The following is a 14,804-nucleotide window of genomic DNA, read 5'->3' as shown; positions in this document are numbered from 1 at the left end:
TCAGTTTATATTGTGTTTTGGGTTAAACACTGCAAAAACAAATAGTCACAGTTTTCAAGATAAGCAGTATTAAGACTATTACAAATACGGAACTTGGAAATGTCCCATAACATCCACTAGATGTCTCCAATAACTGACTTTGAATGGTTACATTTGTTCTGACGCTATGCTGTCATTGAACACTAAAACATAAACTACAAACGTATTTTGACTTTCCTACAAAAGTTCATATTTTTCAAAGCAGATTAAGTTGTTTGAATAAACATACAAAACGAAAATAACTTACATTCAATATCAAGGTACATGCTCTTTTGGTGTCCTCCGATTCTACTCGCAGCTTCACAGTCATATCGCCCTGAATCTGACAACTTCACATTTTTAATTTGCAGTGATGAGCTTCCGTGCTGCCCTTTGACTTCGATACGGCCATCTGGGCTCTGTTAATACCAAGATTCAGGAAAAGAGAAAGATTTTATGCTTGTTTTTTGTAAAATAATGACCAAACACGGCATTTATCAGGTACACGATAAATGAAAATAATCTGCATTCATTTTTTATTTAAAGCACTGTTTCTAAATTTATGACTTACCATTTTTAGCTTATCCATTTTTCCTGCCTGCTTGCTAACAGGGACGCTAACAAGTAGTAAAAACTTAAACACATGTTTTAGCAACCTTTTTTTATTTAGTAAATTCTTTGTATTTTAGATGTTTGCATATTCTTCTATGAAGAGTTTTGTTGGCTTCCCATTATGTTCCTTATAAACATAACAAAACAGTAATAATGCCCATCCAATTCTGGCTAAAAACTACCAGTGAGAAGAATGTACTGCTGTACTATAGTTTCATATTTCACCATGTAAGAAAAATGTATCAATATGAATGAAAATTAAAGACTTTAGAGTTTTTATTTTTGAATGAATGCAATAGTACTGTTTATAAGCATAATTGGTACCGTATTCATCATGGATAAATCATTAAAAACAAAGCACTTATGTCATTCTTAGGCAGTAAATAGAAACAACATGGAAAGGATTCACTTACTCCAGGAACACTGACTCACATCAAGGAGTTATTTACAATCTAATAATGTGTAGATTATGCTTCAAATGAGAATTCTTGTGTACAATATAATTAGCACACCTAGATGTTTTCCTAAGTTATTTAAATGCCTTTACAAAACACATATTAAAACAGAGATAGACATTTGATTTTATTTTGTGCAATCAGGAAATATACTGAACTTCAAGCATTTTGTAATTCATTTGGACCATATACTTTATTATTGAATTGATTCTTCTGAATATTCAAGGTTCCAGTGCATCAATAAAATATTGTATGCCATACATTTATTTTATGTATGTTACTATATAACAATATAATGGTTGTTTAATATTCTATATTACCAAAATTCAAATAAATTTCAATATGGGTGTATACTTTGTATTATTAAAATGGTATGTATTTTCTCTTACTAATATCAAAAGCCTATTTTAAAGTTTATTGGGGCACAACATGATTACTTTTTTGCCTTATAATTTTATATAAAAATGCAGTTATTACATAATCTTATCAATCACTCATTATTTACTATCAGAAAAATGATCTTCAAAAACAAAGAAATAAACATGTGCTAGAGATGTATTATGTAATTTAGATAAGGACTTCCAGGGTAAAAGTAGGTTCCCCATCTCCCAAGTATTGCTAAAATAGTAAGATGAAGTTTTCAAGCAGAAGGACATTCTTCTGCCAATTTTTAAGATGTTCAGCTGCCAAGCTAATTATGTAATTGAGAGAAAAAGAAAAAAATGCAGGAATTCACAGAAGTTAAAATCAGAACGAATAAACCCAAAAGCAGAATGGTCAATTTGCTACACAAGGGAGCTAACTACTTTTCCACAACTAAGTAGGTATTCTTTGCTTTTTACCTTACTGCGCCTCTGCTTATCATTGAACCTTACTGCACTATCTTTTCTTCCATATGCACTGACTTCCCTTGGCTCTCAGGGCACCCACGTGCCAGGTGTTCATACCAGTGTCACTTCTCTGACTAGCCTTCGGTGTGGGCTGCAGTCTCCTCCCACCTGAGAGCACTCTGTATTCTGTCCTGGACTCTGGTCACTTCAGTCAAGAGCTTAGGCTCTCAGCCCTGCCCATGTCTGCACTGACCATCTGTAGTTAACTATTCTCCAGCCAGGACCCCTCTTTTCCTGGAGCTTCAGAACCAGGTGTCTCACCTGCAGGGCATTTCATGTGATGTTTCTCAAACCAGCTTGCACAGATCAAACACATCACTCCTTCATCCAGCATAACCTATTTTCCTCTGTGGTCTTTCTTTCCATGAATGATAGAAATTCTCTCCCATGCTCCATGTTATTACATGTTCTCAGTCTTGGATCAGTTTCTGAATCTTCATTCATCTATTTTTATTCTAAATAATTACTCAGCATTATCTTGCTCAACATTATCATTTTCAATTCCCAGCAACTGTACGTCTGTAGACCTAGCTGCTCTCTGCCTCTCCTATTTACACTCTCAGTTGTGCTGATGAGTTGGAACAATACTGTTGAGCATCTCTGAATTTAAGAGAGAACAACCACACTCAGGCTGCACGTGACTCAGAAAGACTCCCCACTCTGCAAAATCCATTAGTATTCTTTCCTATGTTTCTCTAGCAAGAAAAAAAATCATTCAAGGTGCAAGAATTAGTTCTTGTATAGCTTAGAATAAGTTTGTTAAAAGGCAAACTTCTAATACTTATGACAGCTTCAGGAAGGTTTTACATCCTCTAAGCTTTATAACCAGAATGACGTTGCATCATTGCATTGACATGCATACAAATCCTTAGTGCCTCAGCCTGATATTTAAGGACTTCTACCAAATGTATCAGCTTTCTGTCCAAGCACACTTTACAATTTGGATATTGTTATTTTGGATTCCAATTAATTTGGGTGACTTCTGCTGTCATGAATTTCCTGTGGTTTCCAAAAGCACCCTTCACAGACCTGTCTCAAATCTTTCCCCCTTTATCTCTTCCATTTCTCCATGGCAGGATTCTACCATCATTCCTTTAATTTCTTGAACAAATATCAATTTGTACTCAGAATAGTATATGGTTGACTATTTTTTTATGTATCTTTACTGTTTAATTGTTATATAAAAATAATTTCATATAAACTATATTATATTTAGTTACTATTATATAATGTCACATATGTAATTATATATACACAATATTTAGTAATTACATAAATTATAATTATTTAGATTTGTATGTCTATATAAACATAAAAAATAGCAATTATTTATAATTACTACTTTGAAATTGTATTATTCACAGGGCACACTGCTTTGTCTAATTTTGTTGGAACTACAGAATTAATCATGTAGGGTGATATTATAGTAGAACAAGTATGAGAACACTTATTTTTATAACACTTCATGTAAAAGTCACTTGGACTAATATCTAAGACAGAATTATTATACTCTAATATTTTTACAAAGCAAGTTACAGTAAAATTTACATTTAGTTGAGTAAAAGATAGGTAGCCTTCCAGTGATGGTTTATTATAGGTTTAAAAACTTGCATTTGATATCTTTATTTGGATGTGACAATATACCTTATTAATGATGCAAAGCAATTTCTTCATTTTTCCATTAGGGAAAACGTTGTTCTTTCACAGAATTGAGAAGTAAATACACTTCCCTTGAAAATAAACAGTTCTTATTATTATTACCTATTGTATATTACATATGGTTTTTGATTTGTGAAAAACTGTTAGTGTGTGTAAAATTAGCATAGTAATATAATATTGGTATTTAAAAGTTATTATCAGTGTATCTAAAATTATTAACAGAAATTCTAGGAGAATAAAATTTATTTAGGATGGTATGTGATTTCCTGGGAAATGTAAGTCATTTTTCATAACTGACTCTGTAATAATGCACAATATCCATTCGTTTCAGAGACTGATACGACAGGATCAAAGTCATTCCTTCTCATATCTGACATTCCAGAGGACATCTTTCTCTTTGTGCTACAAAAAGGCATTACATAGTTTTGAAAGAAAATTCATTTATATCTTGGCTTTGATTCACCACTTACTAAAGATTCATTTAAGACATCTGATATTTGATTGAGACAGGATAACAGGCATATTAACTGTCCATCCAGAATTTTCAGATAGACATATCACTGCATAAGCAAGGTGGTTAGGAAGTAAAGTACCTAACTGCAGATTACTATTTTAATCCTTTATTATTGAGTCCTTTATTATTAAAGGAACTTTCTGAAATTTGATTTGATGTTATGTTCTTTGCCTTTCCAGGTCAGTTTAAGAACTGCTTATTTGGATAGTAGTTTGATATTTTTATAAAATATTTATAGAGTTTACTGTCCTTTCAAGAATAGTTAATGACATATCTATGCCTTCCTGGGTTCCAACAAACAGATTTCGTCAGTTTTAACTCTCAGACATTTGAACTTACATAATGTATCTTGTTTATAGGTTATTTTTGTGCCCTTACCTGACTAGACCCCTATTGCCATATTTAGAACCTGATAATAGTGCACAACACATCTGAGATGGCCAATCTTCCCTACCTCTCTTCTTCTTCATTCTCATGTGTTTGAACATTTTTGGAGTCATTTGACCCCTTTGGCCTTTTTAGAGAATTGTGAATCATAGCACTTATTCAACTGTTTTTTTTGCTGTTGTTGTTGCTTTTTGTTCAATTATTCTACAATAAGCACCCAGGCCCTGGGAATACATGATGAGCAAAACAGAACAACTTTTATTCTTAGGGGAATGAAAGTTTAACAGACATTAATTTAAAGGTATAATACAAGTTAACTGAAAAGCACCATACAGGCACACCACAATTCCATTTTGGAGGCAAGTAAAGCGAGGGGTGGGGCAAGTAAGAAGTCAGAGTTCCCTAAGAAACCAAAGTGTGGATTATGATCTGAAAATGGTGAAAGAGAAGTGGTGTAGACAGGATCCCAGGCATGTTACCCCACAGGCATATGAAAGAATTGAGAGAAGCCAGCAGGGGCAGAGAGGAGAGTGAGGGTATGTGGGATCTCTGCATGCTGAGTGGGTAGAGACAGCATGCAGACCCCAAGACAAATGCAGACATACAAAAAATTTGCACCCTGCATTACATGTTATTTGCATTATTTGTAATGGTGTTATGTCTCTACTGACTGTAAATTAACTCAACTTCAAACACTTAGAGGTAGCATCAGAGCATAAATGATAAATATGTAAATAAGGAAACAGACACCCTCCAAAGGTTACTGGCATTGGCTCACCTAAATGAACTTCTCAAAAGTGTATTACCATTGTGTTAAGTTGAATAATTTCTGCAAAGAATTTTAAATTGAAAGATTGTCTTACCTTCTTACAAGTCCTATATTCACTCTTAGCATTCTCTCTCCTCTGGGCTTGCTGTCTTCCTGTTTTGATTTCATACACTGAACTTTATCACAATTACTCATAGCAGTGTAAATTGATGTAAGAAACAGTAATGTGCAATACAACCTAACGTACATGGTTTCACTAGGTTCTAGAGCCCGTTTCTCCTCTTTGCATATAGAGTTAATACTTTATTCAACAAATAGAAAATGAATAAACAGTAACAGCTAACACATATAATAAATGGTAGTTAGACACTATTCCAAATGTTTTACATTTATTAGTCCACTAATCCCCATCATTCTGCTATAGATTGAGACTACACTTTAAGTCATCTACACTTTGAAAAAGAAGAAATCAAGGCACAGAAACATTAAATAGCCCAGTTCCCATTCAGCTTATAAGTGATAGTGAGCAGGTCCCACATGGCTTATCAACTGGATGTCCAGGCTGACTGTTTGAAATTACTTTTATTACATGGCTCACCATCTGAGCTACAACAATGTGGTTAAACTATATATTGTACTGCAGTTATGTAATGGGGACTATGATCGGTTCTGACGACAGAAAAATAAATAAAAAGACAAAGCCATTAGTCTCATAGGTCAAAAGACTTCGGGGGAAAGAAAAAGACAAATCACAGTACATGATGGTATAGATGAAATTCAGTAAGAGCAACTAATACAGTCTACAGAGGTGAAGAAAAAATTCTTACAGATATTTCTGTCTAAAATGGGACCTGAAGGATAACTAAAAATGAAAAGCCAGGCACCAGACTGGCTACGTGATTTGCAGGGCACACTGCAAAATAAAATATGAGACCTACTGAGAAGTCAAGGCAATCACAGAACCACACTGAGCTGAAGCGGGGCCTTCCTGAGGCTCAGGCTCTGTGCAGCTGCACACGTCACACACTGAGGAAGCCAGCAAAAAGGAGGCAGAGATGGGGAGGAAAAGGAACTATACAGGTCTGGACTAGAGGGGAAAGTGACACATTCAAAGACTTGAAAGAAGCTTACTGAAGGTGGCATACTCAATATTCATTCTCAGTGGTAGAGATGGGTGAGAGATGCAGTGACTGCAGACACATAAGACTGATACAAAGAACTCTGAAAATCAAGGGAAGGCCAATAAAAACATGTAAAGATGCTCATCATCACTAGCCATCATGAATATGCAAATAAAAACCACAAAGCCACTTCAGCCTCTCTGGGGTGGCTGTAATAAAAAAGATAACAAATGTTGGCAAGGACTTGGAGAAATTGGAACCTTCATGCACTGTTGGTGTGGGGGGATAAAAAGTGGTGCAGGTGTTTGGATAAAAAGTCTGACAGTTACTCAAATGTTAAATAGAGTTATTATATGATTCAACAGTTACACTCCTAAGAAAATTAAAGATATATGTCCACACAAAAACATGTACCTGCATGGCCATAACAGAATTATTAATAATACCAAAAGTCCAAAAGTTAAAGCAACACAAATGTCCACCTAGTAATGCATAAGTAAAATTCAAAGTGTGAGATAGTTATGGCTATAAAAATAAATGAAGTACTTCTAAAGACTATGTAAAAGTTCATGGATGAACCTTGAAAACTTCAAGGTAAAAAAAAAAAGAGCTATTAACAAAGGCCATATATGGAATGCTTCCATTTATATGAAATTTCCAGAATAGACAAATCTATAAATAAAAAAAAAGCACATAGTGGCTGCCCAGGACTGACAGAGATTGGTGAGGAGATTGTGAAGAGTTAGCCTAGAGGGGAGGAATTTCTTGTTGAGCTAAAGAAAATGTTCTAAAATTAATTTTGTTTATTGTATAACTGAAAATAGGCAAAAAGGCATTTAACTGTACACTTTAATGGGTGAATTGCATGCTATGTGAATTGCATGTAAACAAAGTTGTTAAAATTAAAGCCATGGGAGAAAATGTTTGTTTTCTAAGAGCAATTGGAAAAGAATACGAAAGGTTTCAGGCCTACAGTGTAAATACATTTGTTATTGGAAAAGACCACTCATGCTGTATGTTGCAGAATGAATTTGGGAAGACCCATGGGAAAATTATTGCACTGATAATGTGCTGAGGAAGGGTAATGGAGACTTAGAAAAGTGGGTGAATCCTAGACATACATTCAGAAGGAATTGACAGTGATTAGTGGATGATTAGCTGAGAGGTGGTGATTAAACAAAGGAGGAAAATAGTATTTCCAGGTTTCCATCACACAGACCTGAGTAGGAAATGTTACCTACCACCAGTAGATTGTTATACATTTGTATATAAAATTATACATATGTATGAATATATTCATATTTTACTATAACCATATTTAAATAATGGATATATATTCTGTTGCATATCATACATTTGGTACTTTAAAATTAATATTCAAAATTGAAATGTTAATAAACAAATTGTGAACAATAAAACAAAAGTAGAATTTAATTAAAAATTTTTAATAAAAATTTTAAATTTATTTTTAGATTTTAATTTTTAAAATTCTATTAGGTGGATTCCAACTGCAATTGTCAAAATGATTTTTTCAGGATGTGATCTGAATATTTTATATTGCTGCCTGGGTGTACTGCCAAGTTTAGCATAACATAGCAGCTGACACCATAGACTGCAGAACTGTACTGCAAAGTTTACATCCTGGTTGTGTCACCTACAAGCTTTGTTACCTGGAGTTAAATAATACTTAGCTATACTTGTTTCTCTCTCTGTATAATGGGATAGCATTCATAGTATTGCCATGCAGATTAACTGAGTGAATATTTGTAAAGACCTTAGTATCTGTTAAGTACATAATAAATAAACTAGTACAAACAACTGATGTCCAAATCTAAGTGATAAATATATGAGTTTATACATCCACTTTGCTGTGGTGTTTTTTTAAAGGGAAATAATAACTCCCCTATCTTTTTACTTAAAGTGCACTATTGCTGCTAGACTTTTCTCATGACTGCATGAACCACATGCCAGTTGTTTATATTTTGTCAGTGAAAAATATGTATGATATTTAGTAAAAATAAAAAATTAGGATAGAGAACTATTATAGGAGAACAAAACTGCCACTGATAAATGATAGGACATTTTACATATAAATGATTAAATTACTGAATAATGGGACTTATATTTTATTATATCCATAATACTAATAAACTCTCAGATATTGAATTTGTTTGTAATTGTGATTACACTTGTGAATGGCTTGGATGTATCCTTCACCCTGCTGTTCATCAGGATGACGTTTCTGCTCAAATGCCATGACTTTGGTGTCAAAGACCAGTCTGGTAGACCTTACATAGACATGAACCTGTGTTACCATTCAGTGGTTTTACGTTTTTAGTATTCTAATGATTATGCATCACAATTCCCAAAACTTATACTAGTCAATGTTATATAAAGTATTCTGACCTCATGTTTATAATATCACTATTTCTTACAATAGTCATCGTTGTGACTGGAACACTAAGAAAGTAAATCAGACTAAGGGCAATGCACTTACAGTATGGCTGACCATAACTTTGGTGTAACTATTGGCTACCCTGACTGACAGGATATTTATTTTTTGTTTGTGTATAATTTTAATCTCATCTGAAATAATGAAACTAAATATTTACATCAGGGTTCTTCAGAAAATGCTGAAGATGTCTGGAGCTCTCCTGTGAATTTCTCCACCAGGGAGCTCTCTCCTCTCTAGTAGCCCATCTATGAATTCTTGGTCACTCAAACTCAGCTGAAGACTGTCTCTTCAGCTAAGAGAAACAGACTCTTCACCTCTTTGTTGTAGCCTGGAAACTCTCACTGCACAGTCAGCCCAACCAGTCACAGGTGATCAGTGTGCTGTCCATCACGCCATAAACTCTGATTTTTGTTGTCATCAATGTTTAAAGGCAAAGTGTAAATCAAGACCCTCTTTATTCATTATAAAAGAAATGTTCTAATAAGTATTTCAAGTTGTCATTAGTTCCACACTTAATGTCAGAAAATATAAGCATTTACCACCTAGTGATCACTTTTAAATCACAGAAATGAGAATTCTTATAGTATGCAACTATGCAATGATCACTATTAACAGCATTACTTTTATCAGACTTATGCCATAATGTAGAAAAGAAACTGGCAATATATGTGCATATTTTTATTTATTTTTTTAAAAATCACACTGATGCCAATGTCAAATATCTACATTATTGGCTCTACCACAAGTTTCATATAACTAATGTATATCATTATTATAATATGCAGTGATAGTATCATAGCAAACACATGCTCTTTTTTGAATATAGAGCTATGTTGAGTGATTCACATATTTTGATTCAATGCCTTATACCGATACATTGGATGGGAGACTCAAGGAGGTAAAAATCATATCCAAACATTGTTATTTATTTTTTTACCTATGTCTAGAAGGTTTATTAAAACACTTCCCAAGTATGGGATAAATGAATCAATAATACAACCTAAACCATAGAAAGGAGAAGATCCAGTGTGGACTTTGTCAAAAACACTAAGTAAAGACAAAGCATCCTATATTTTATAATGTATTTCCTTTTCTAAAACAACCAAAGAAAATTAGAGATTAGACAGGTCTGTGATGACTCTTTACAGTGATATGTATCAATCATTACAGGATTAAAAAATTGTGAATATTATCATTAAAAGGAAATATGATGGAACTAGAGACCCAGAAAGCAGAGATGATCTGAAAAATTGTATTACCTTTGCTGAAAGACACAAAAATGATGAGAAGCAGCTTTCATCAAGCTTCTTGATGTGTTGGAATATGTGGGTATGAGAAGTGGTCAAATAATTATACTGCAGGTCAGATTGTTGTAATTTTTATGAGAAGGCATCTAAAAATAACACTATTGGTAATAAAGATGTAACATTCTATCTCAACACATTGATCAAAACAGCCAGACAGGCACAATTCCTGTAATTTAGGAAGAGGTGCATAAAGCCACAATAAACCTCTAACATTTTCCTGTGATACACACAGGAAAAGTGGACAGTTCTGTTGCTTCCTAATCTACTGCTTCTTTGTAACTTGTGTGCGGGATCCCCTTAATTATCAGCTTTTCTACTATTTGGCCCTTAAGAAGATTTTTAACTTAAAGACAAACAAATTAATTCATTAAAGAATCACAGGATAATATCAATCCATTCTAACTATTTATCAATAGGTAGTGTCATGTGTTTGTGTTTTATAAATTTGTTCCATTATCATCACAGCCCCTGTGACTCTGCTGGACCCAGTGAACTTCAGAAGTGAATGCAAAATTCCATATAAGAAACCAACTCAATTTCTTCTACATAGTTAATTCTTAACTAGCTTCAGGTTTTGTAAATAAAAGAACAATGGTCTACAGTTTATCCTTAGTTTAACTTAAAGAACTCAACAATTAACCTAAACATACATGTAATTAATACATGTTAAAAATCAATAGTCCATCTTTAGACTCCAGTTTGGCAGTCAAATACTCTATTAGCAAACTCAAAGATACTGAGTTTGCAGTCAGAACATCAAATATTTGTGATAGTTTTACTACAGTTATGTCTTGCACTGTGTATGCAGTGTTCTAGATGGATAAAGTGTACACACCATTGAAAAGCTCACAATGTGCAAGGACTGATGGAAGAATGTGAAATCTTACTTGGAGAAATTAATTGATCTTAACACTAGGATATGAGGGTAAAGAGGAGGTAACAAGGATTGGAAGAATAGCCTATCATGTGAAGTCAAGGAGGCAATAGAAGGGATTTCCAAATGATATGAGAATCTATTAGAGGCTTCTGAACAAGAGTGATATTTTCTGGCTTATTTCAAATAGACCAATCTAATTTTAATGAGGATAATGAGGGATAAGGGTAGATAAATTAGACTTCTATAGAAGTTATTACAATAACCTAGGCAAGTAATTATGATGGTTTGCACCAGAGCAGTAATATTTGGGTGTTTGGAAATTATCAAATTTTGTATATATTTAAAATAGGGCTAAGAGGATTTGCTAAAAGTTGAGAGTAGGTATAATAATAGGAGTCAAAGATAACTATAAGAATTTTAGCTTATGTAGCTGGAAGGAACAAGTCACCATTTAATAAGTTTGGATGACTGAGGGAGAAGCACATATAGAGATAATGTACAGAGTTGGACTGAATGTTATCACTTTGAGATTTTTATGTAATACCCAAATGGAGGTGACTGGTAGATGATTAGATAAAGAAGACCAGGGTTCAGTGGAAGGGTCACGATTGCAATTTAGTTTATTGAATCCAGTTGTTAATTAAAGCCATGAGACTAGAGCAAATCAAGAGAATAGCATAGTTAGAGAAGGAAATCAGAGAATGGACCCCCATCCTGGGGCTTTCAATCACTTAAAGGCCAACTAGAGGACAAAGACTGATAAAAGGAGAATGAAAGGTGTGAGAAGCTTGGCCAGAGAAAAATCAGGAGAGTTTACTGTAAACCAAAGAGCATGCTTTAGGCAAAAGTGCCATGAGTTAATGATTATAATAATAGACAATGAAATTTAAACTGGGGACTAAAAGAAGTAAGCAAGGTGGGAGGTTTGGGCCAAGTAAAAGACGGTGGGACCCATAAAAATTAGAATTACATTGCTTCTACATATTTGATAGAGTAAAAATAATAAATAGCATTTTCTTGTAAGAAGATCCACTATTAAACATGCATGTAAAAATAATCTGGCATCCAAGAATAAAAGACATAGGAAGCTAGACAAGAACTTTTGGGGATCATAAAACAACAGTAATGGTACTGCTCCCAAGATAGGTCACAGAAATATACTGTAGCCAAGGAAGATTCTCATCTATGTCTTTTGTTTTGTCCCCCCTCCCATAAATAGAACTACTCAGAAGGTGGCTGAATAGAGTTATTACTGAAGATGTTTGATTAATATATCATTTGAATTTATTATCTGTTAATCCATGAGTTAAGAACAATGGAAGGCATTGCAGTAACTATACTAATTTTCATTAAAATGTATTCAATTGTTTTGCTGCATGCTTAAGGTTGAAAATGGAACTCATCGAATATATTAGTTTGTGCAAGTTATCTGTAGAATGCTTGCTGAAATATTTTCAGAACTACACTGTGTCTATCAATTATTCTTTCAATTCATAGACTTTAATTTTTCACATATATCATTTAAAGTTGTACCAAAGTATCTACATTGTTGGCATGCGTTCATTAAAACTTATTTCATCTTGTTTCTTAAATTTAGTAAATATTACTCACTAAAATATCATCTAAGTAACTCAAAGTTACATTTACCAGAACATTTGTTATTTTTGCTATCTATAATATTCACTGACATTTCCATATTTCTTGGTATCTATATGATTTCATATTTTTTCCAGGGTTAGTAGTAGCTTACTTCATAAGAAGAAATAAGTTTCAACTGAAGTCTTTATGTAGGGTAAAGAATTTACCCTACATAAATAAATAATATATTTTCTGCTACAAAGCCATACTAAAATCACTCAGTGTATAAATAACCCCAGAAATTATTGTAGAATTGTGAACAACTCTATCATCTTACAAATGTCATGAGACTTTCTTTCAAGTGAGAATTCTTATAATATATTTAGAAGTAATAGTTCACTAACTAGTGATGTTTTAAAAAGGAATAATGACATTTTTATTTTAAAAATATTTCCCAGAAATTTCTCAAATATATTTTAAAAAGGACAGATTGAACTCATGACTCAACTTCTTCCTTGGTTAACTGTTATTCAAGCTGAGGGCTGGAAAAGAAATTTCAGAAAGTTATAAATGATTGAAAACCAACCTCTCAGCTAGCTCAGAAGCATCCAAGAAGATTTCCAAAATACCTAATTATATTCTACCACCTACATCAGATGGGGAATAGAAGTATCCATTTTGCCTATTGCCCAGCAGGGACCAAAAGTATTGTTCTCAGAGCACTGGTATGAAAAGATGCATTAGGTAGACTTTAAAAATGTCCTCAAATACAAAATCCCTCAGAAAAGCCCATTATGTGTAGAAAGGGGAAAAAATACAAGCATTAAAATCTACAGGTGCCAGAAGTATCCTCGTTAGCATTTTTCTCTACAATCAAAAATTGATCTTTTTTTCAATGTAAAGATTACTGCCAAAGTGATCTCAGTTTTTCTTATAATCAAATTACGTGGCAAAACTATATAGAAGAAGGAATTGCAAACACACTGCCTCATTATACTAAGTTACTAGATAATCAAAAACTAAAAATTAGCAAATATCTGATTTTTAAAAGGGCTAGTTTTGGAATTAAAAACTGTATCTTAATATGTGTAATTATCTACTGAGTCAATAGAGAGATTTATAGAATAAGGACATGTTAGCACTTGATGGGGACTTACTTTATAAACAATAGAACTGTATTTCTGAAAAATTTACCTAATATCTGAGAGCAACTAAAGGGGAAATCTAGGAACTGAAACAAAGAATCAGCATTACAACTATTACATAACACTAATTCATTAAGCTTTACTTTATATGAAGTGGCAATACCGAAGCTCACATGGTTAGGAACTATGATTATACAAATGGATTCCTTCAAATACCTTATTCTGTGAACAGGCCCTCAAAATCTCCTAATGCACATCAAATGAGAAGATTTCTTTTAGATGCTGAGGATTTTGCAGAATATGCTTGAGAAATTCAAGGGACTGAACATTTGGAATTTAAATACATTCCATTATCTGTAGTCTCTGATTCTTGGAAAGTCCAGGCATTTTTGTAAATTCCACTCTTTTGTCATTAAGATCACTCACAGTAAGCAATATATATTGTTCAGCTGTGCATATGATCGTCTATAAAGTCCTTTAACAGACATACTATCACTGTTCCTTCAGTTACTTACTAAAACACTTATTGAATCTATTTATTTATTTTTTGCATTGTAGTTCACTCTTTGTCCTCTGTTCCTGATTGTTTTATTTTCTGTGTTTTTTTTTAATTGGTCTTAGGATCAGGCACAAAGAATTTCCTGTAATTGCATTCCAGAATGCAACTTCTAGGTTTGGTAAAGAGATACAAATAAAACTTCTCATAAAAATAATAGAAATACAGCTATACAAAATTTGCCCAGAAGTATAACTACTTGCAAAGATACATAAAATGTACGTGTATACTATGCCTCACACCTAAAGTCAATGATATAAGTATGTCATCATATTTTAGTTTTTCATTTCACTGGAGTTTTATAAATAAAGCACAGATATTTGAAACTCTATAGTCTCTTTTTTAAATCAACAATTGTGGATTTTGTTAATCCCATCTTGGTACTTTCTATTTAAGGAGAAAAGGGAAGTGGAAAATCCTAAATTCTTCCCCTGTAATATAAAGGTGCTGCCAACTATACC

General features: G+C 33.2%; 1 protein-coding gene across 3 annotated transcripts in view; it reads right to left on the bottom strand.

Annotated features, from left to right (window-relative positions):
* NCAM2 (neural cell adhesion molecule 2) overlaps positions 1-14,804 on the bottom strand; it is a 508,052-nt gene that overhangs the window by 135,705 nt on the left and 357,543 nt on the right. For all 3 annotated transcript variants that reach the window (XM_073231839.1, XM_037012663.2, XM_037012664.2), the window contains one exon: positions 287-437. In XM_073231839.1, the coding sequence (XP_073087940.1) occupies positions 287-437 (151 nt within the window). The remainder of the gene's footprint in view (positions 1-286; positions 438-14,804) is intronic.

Source organism: Manis javanica, chromosome 3 (assembly GCF_040802235.1).
Source record: "Manis javanica isolate MJ-LG chromosome 3, MJ_LKY, whole genome shotgun sequence".
NCBI lineage: Eukaryota > Metazoa > Chordata > Mammalia > Pholidota > Manidae > Manis > Manis javanica.
The sequence above is the reverse complement of the archived record's forward strand: the minus strand, read 5'-3'. Positions and strand labels throughout refer to the sequence as shown.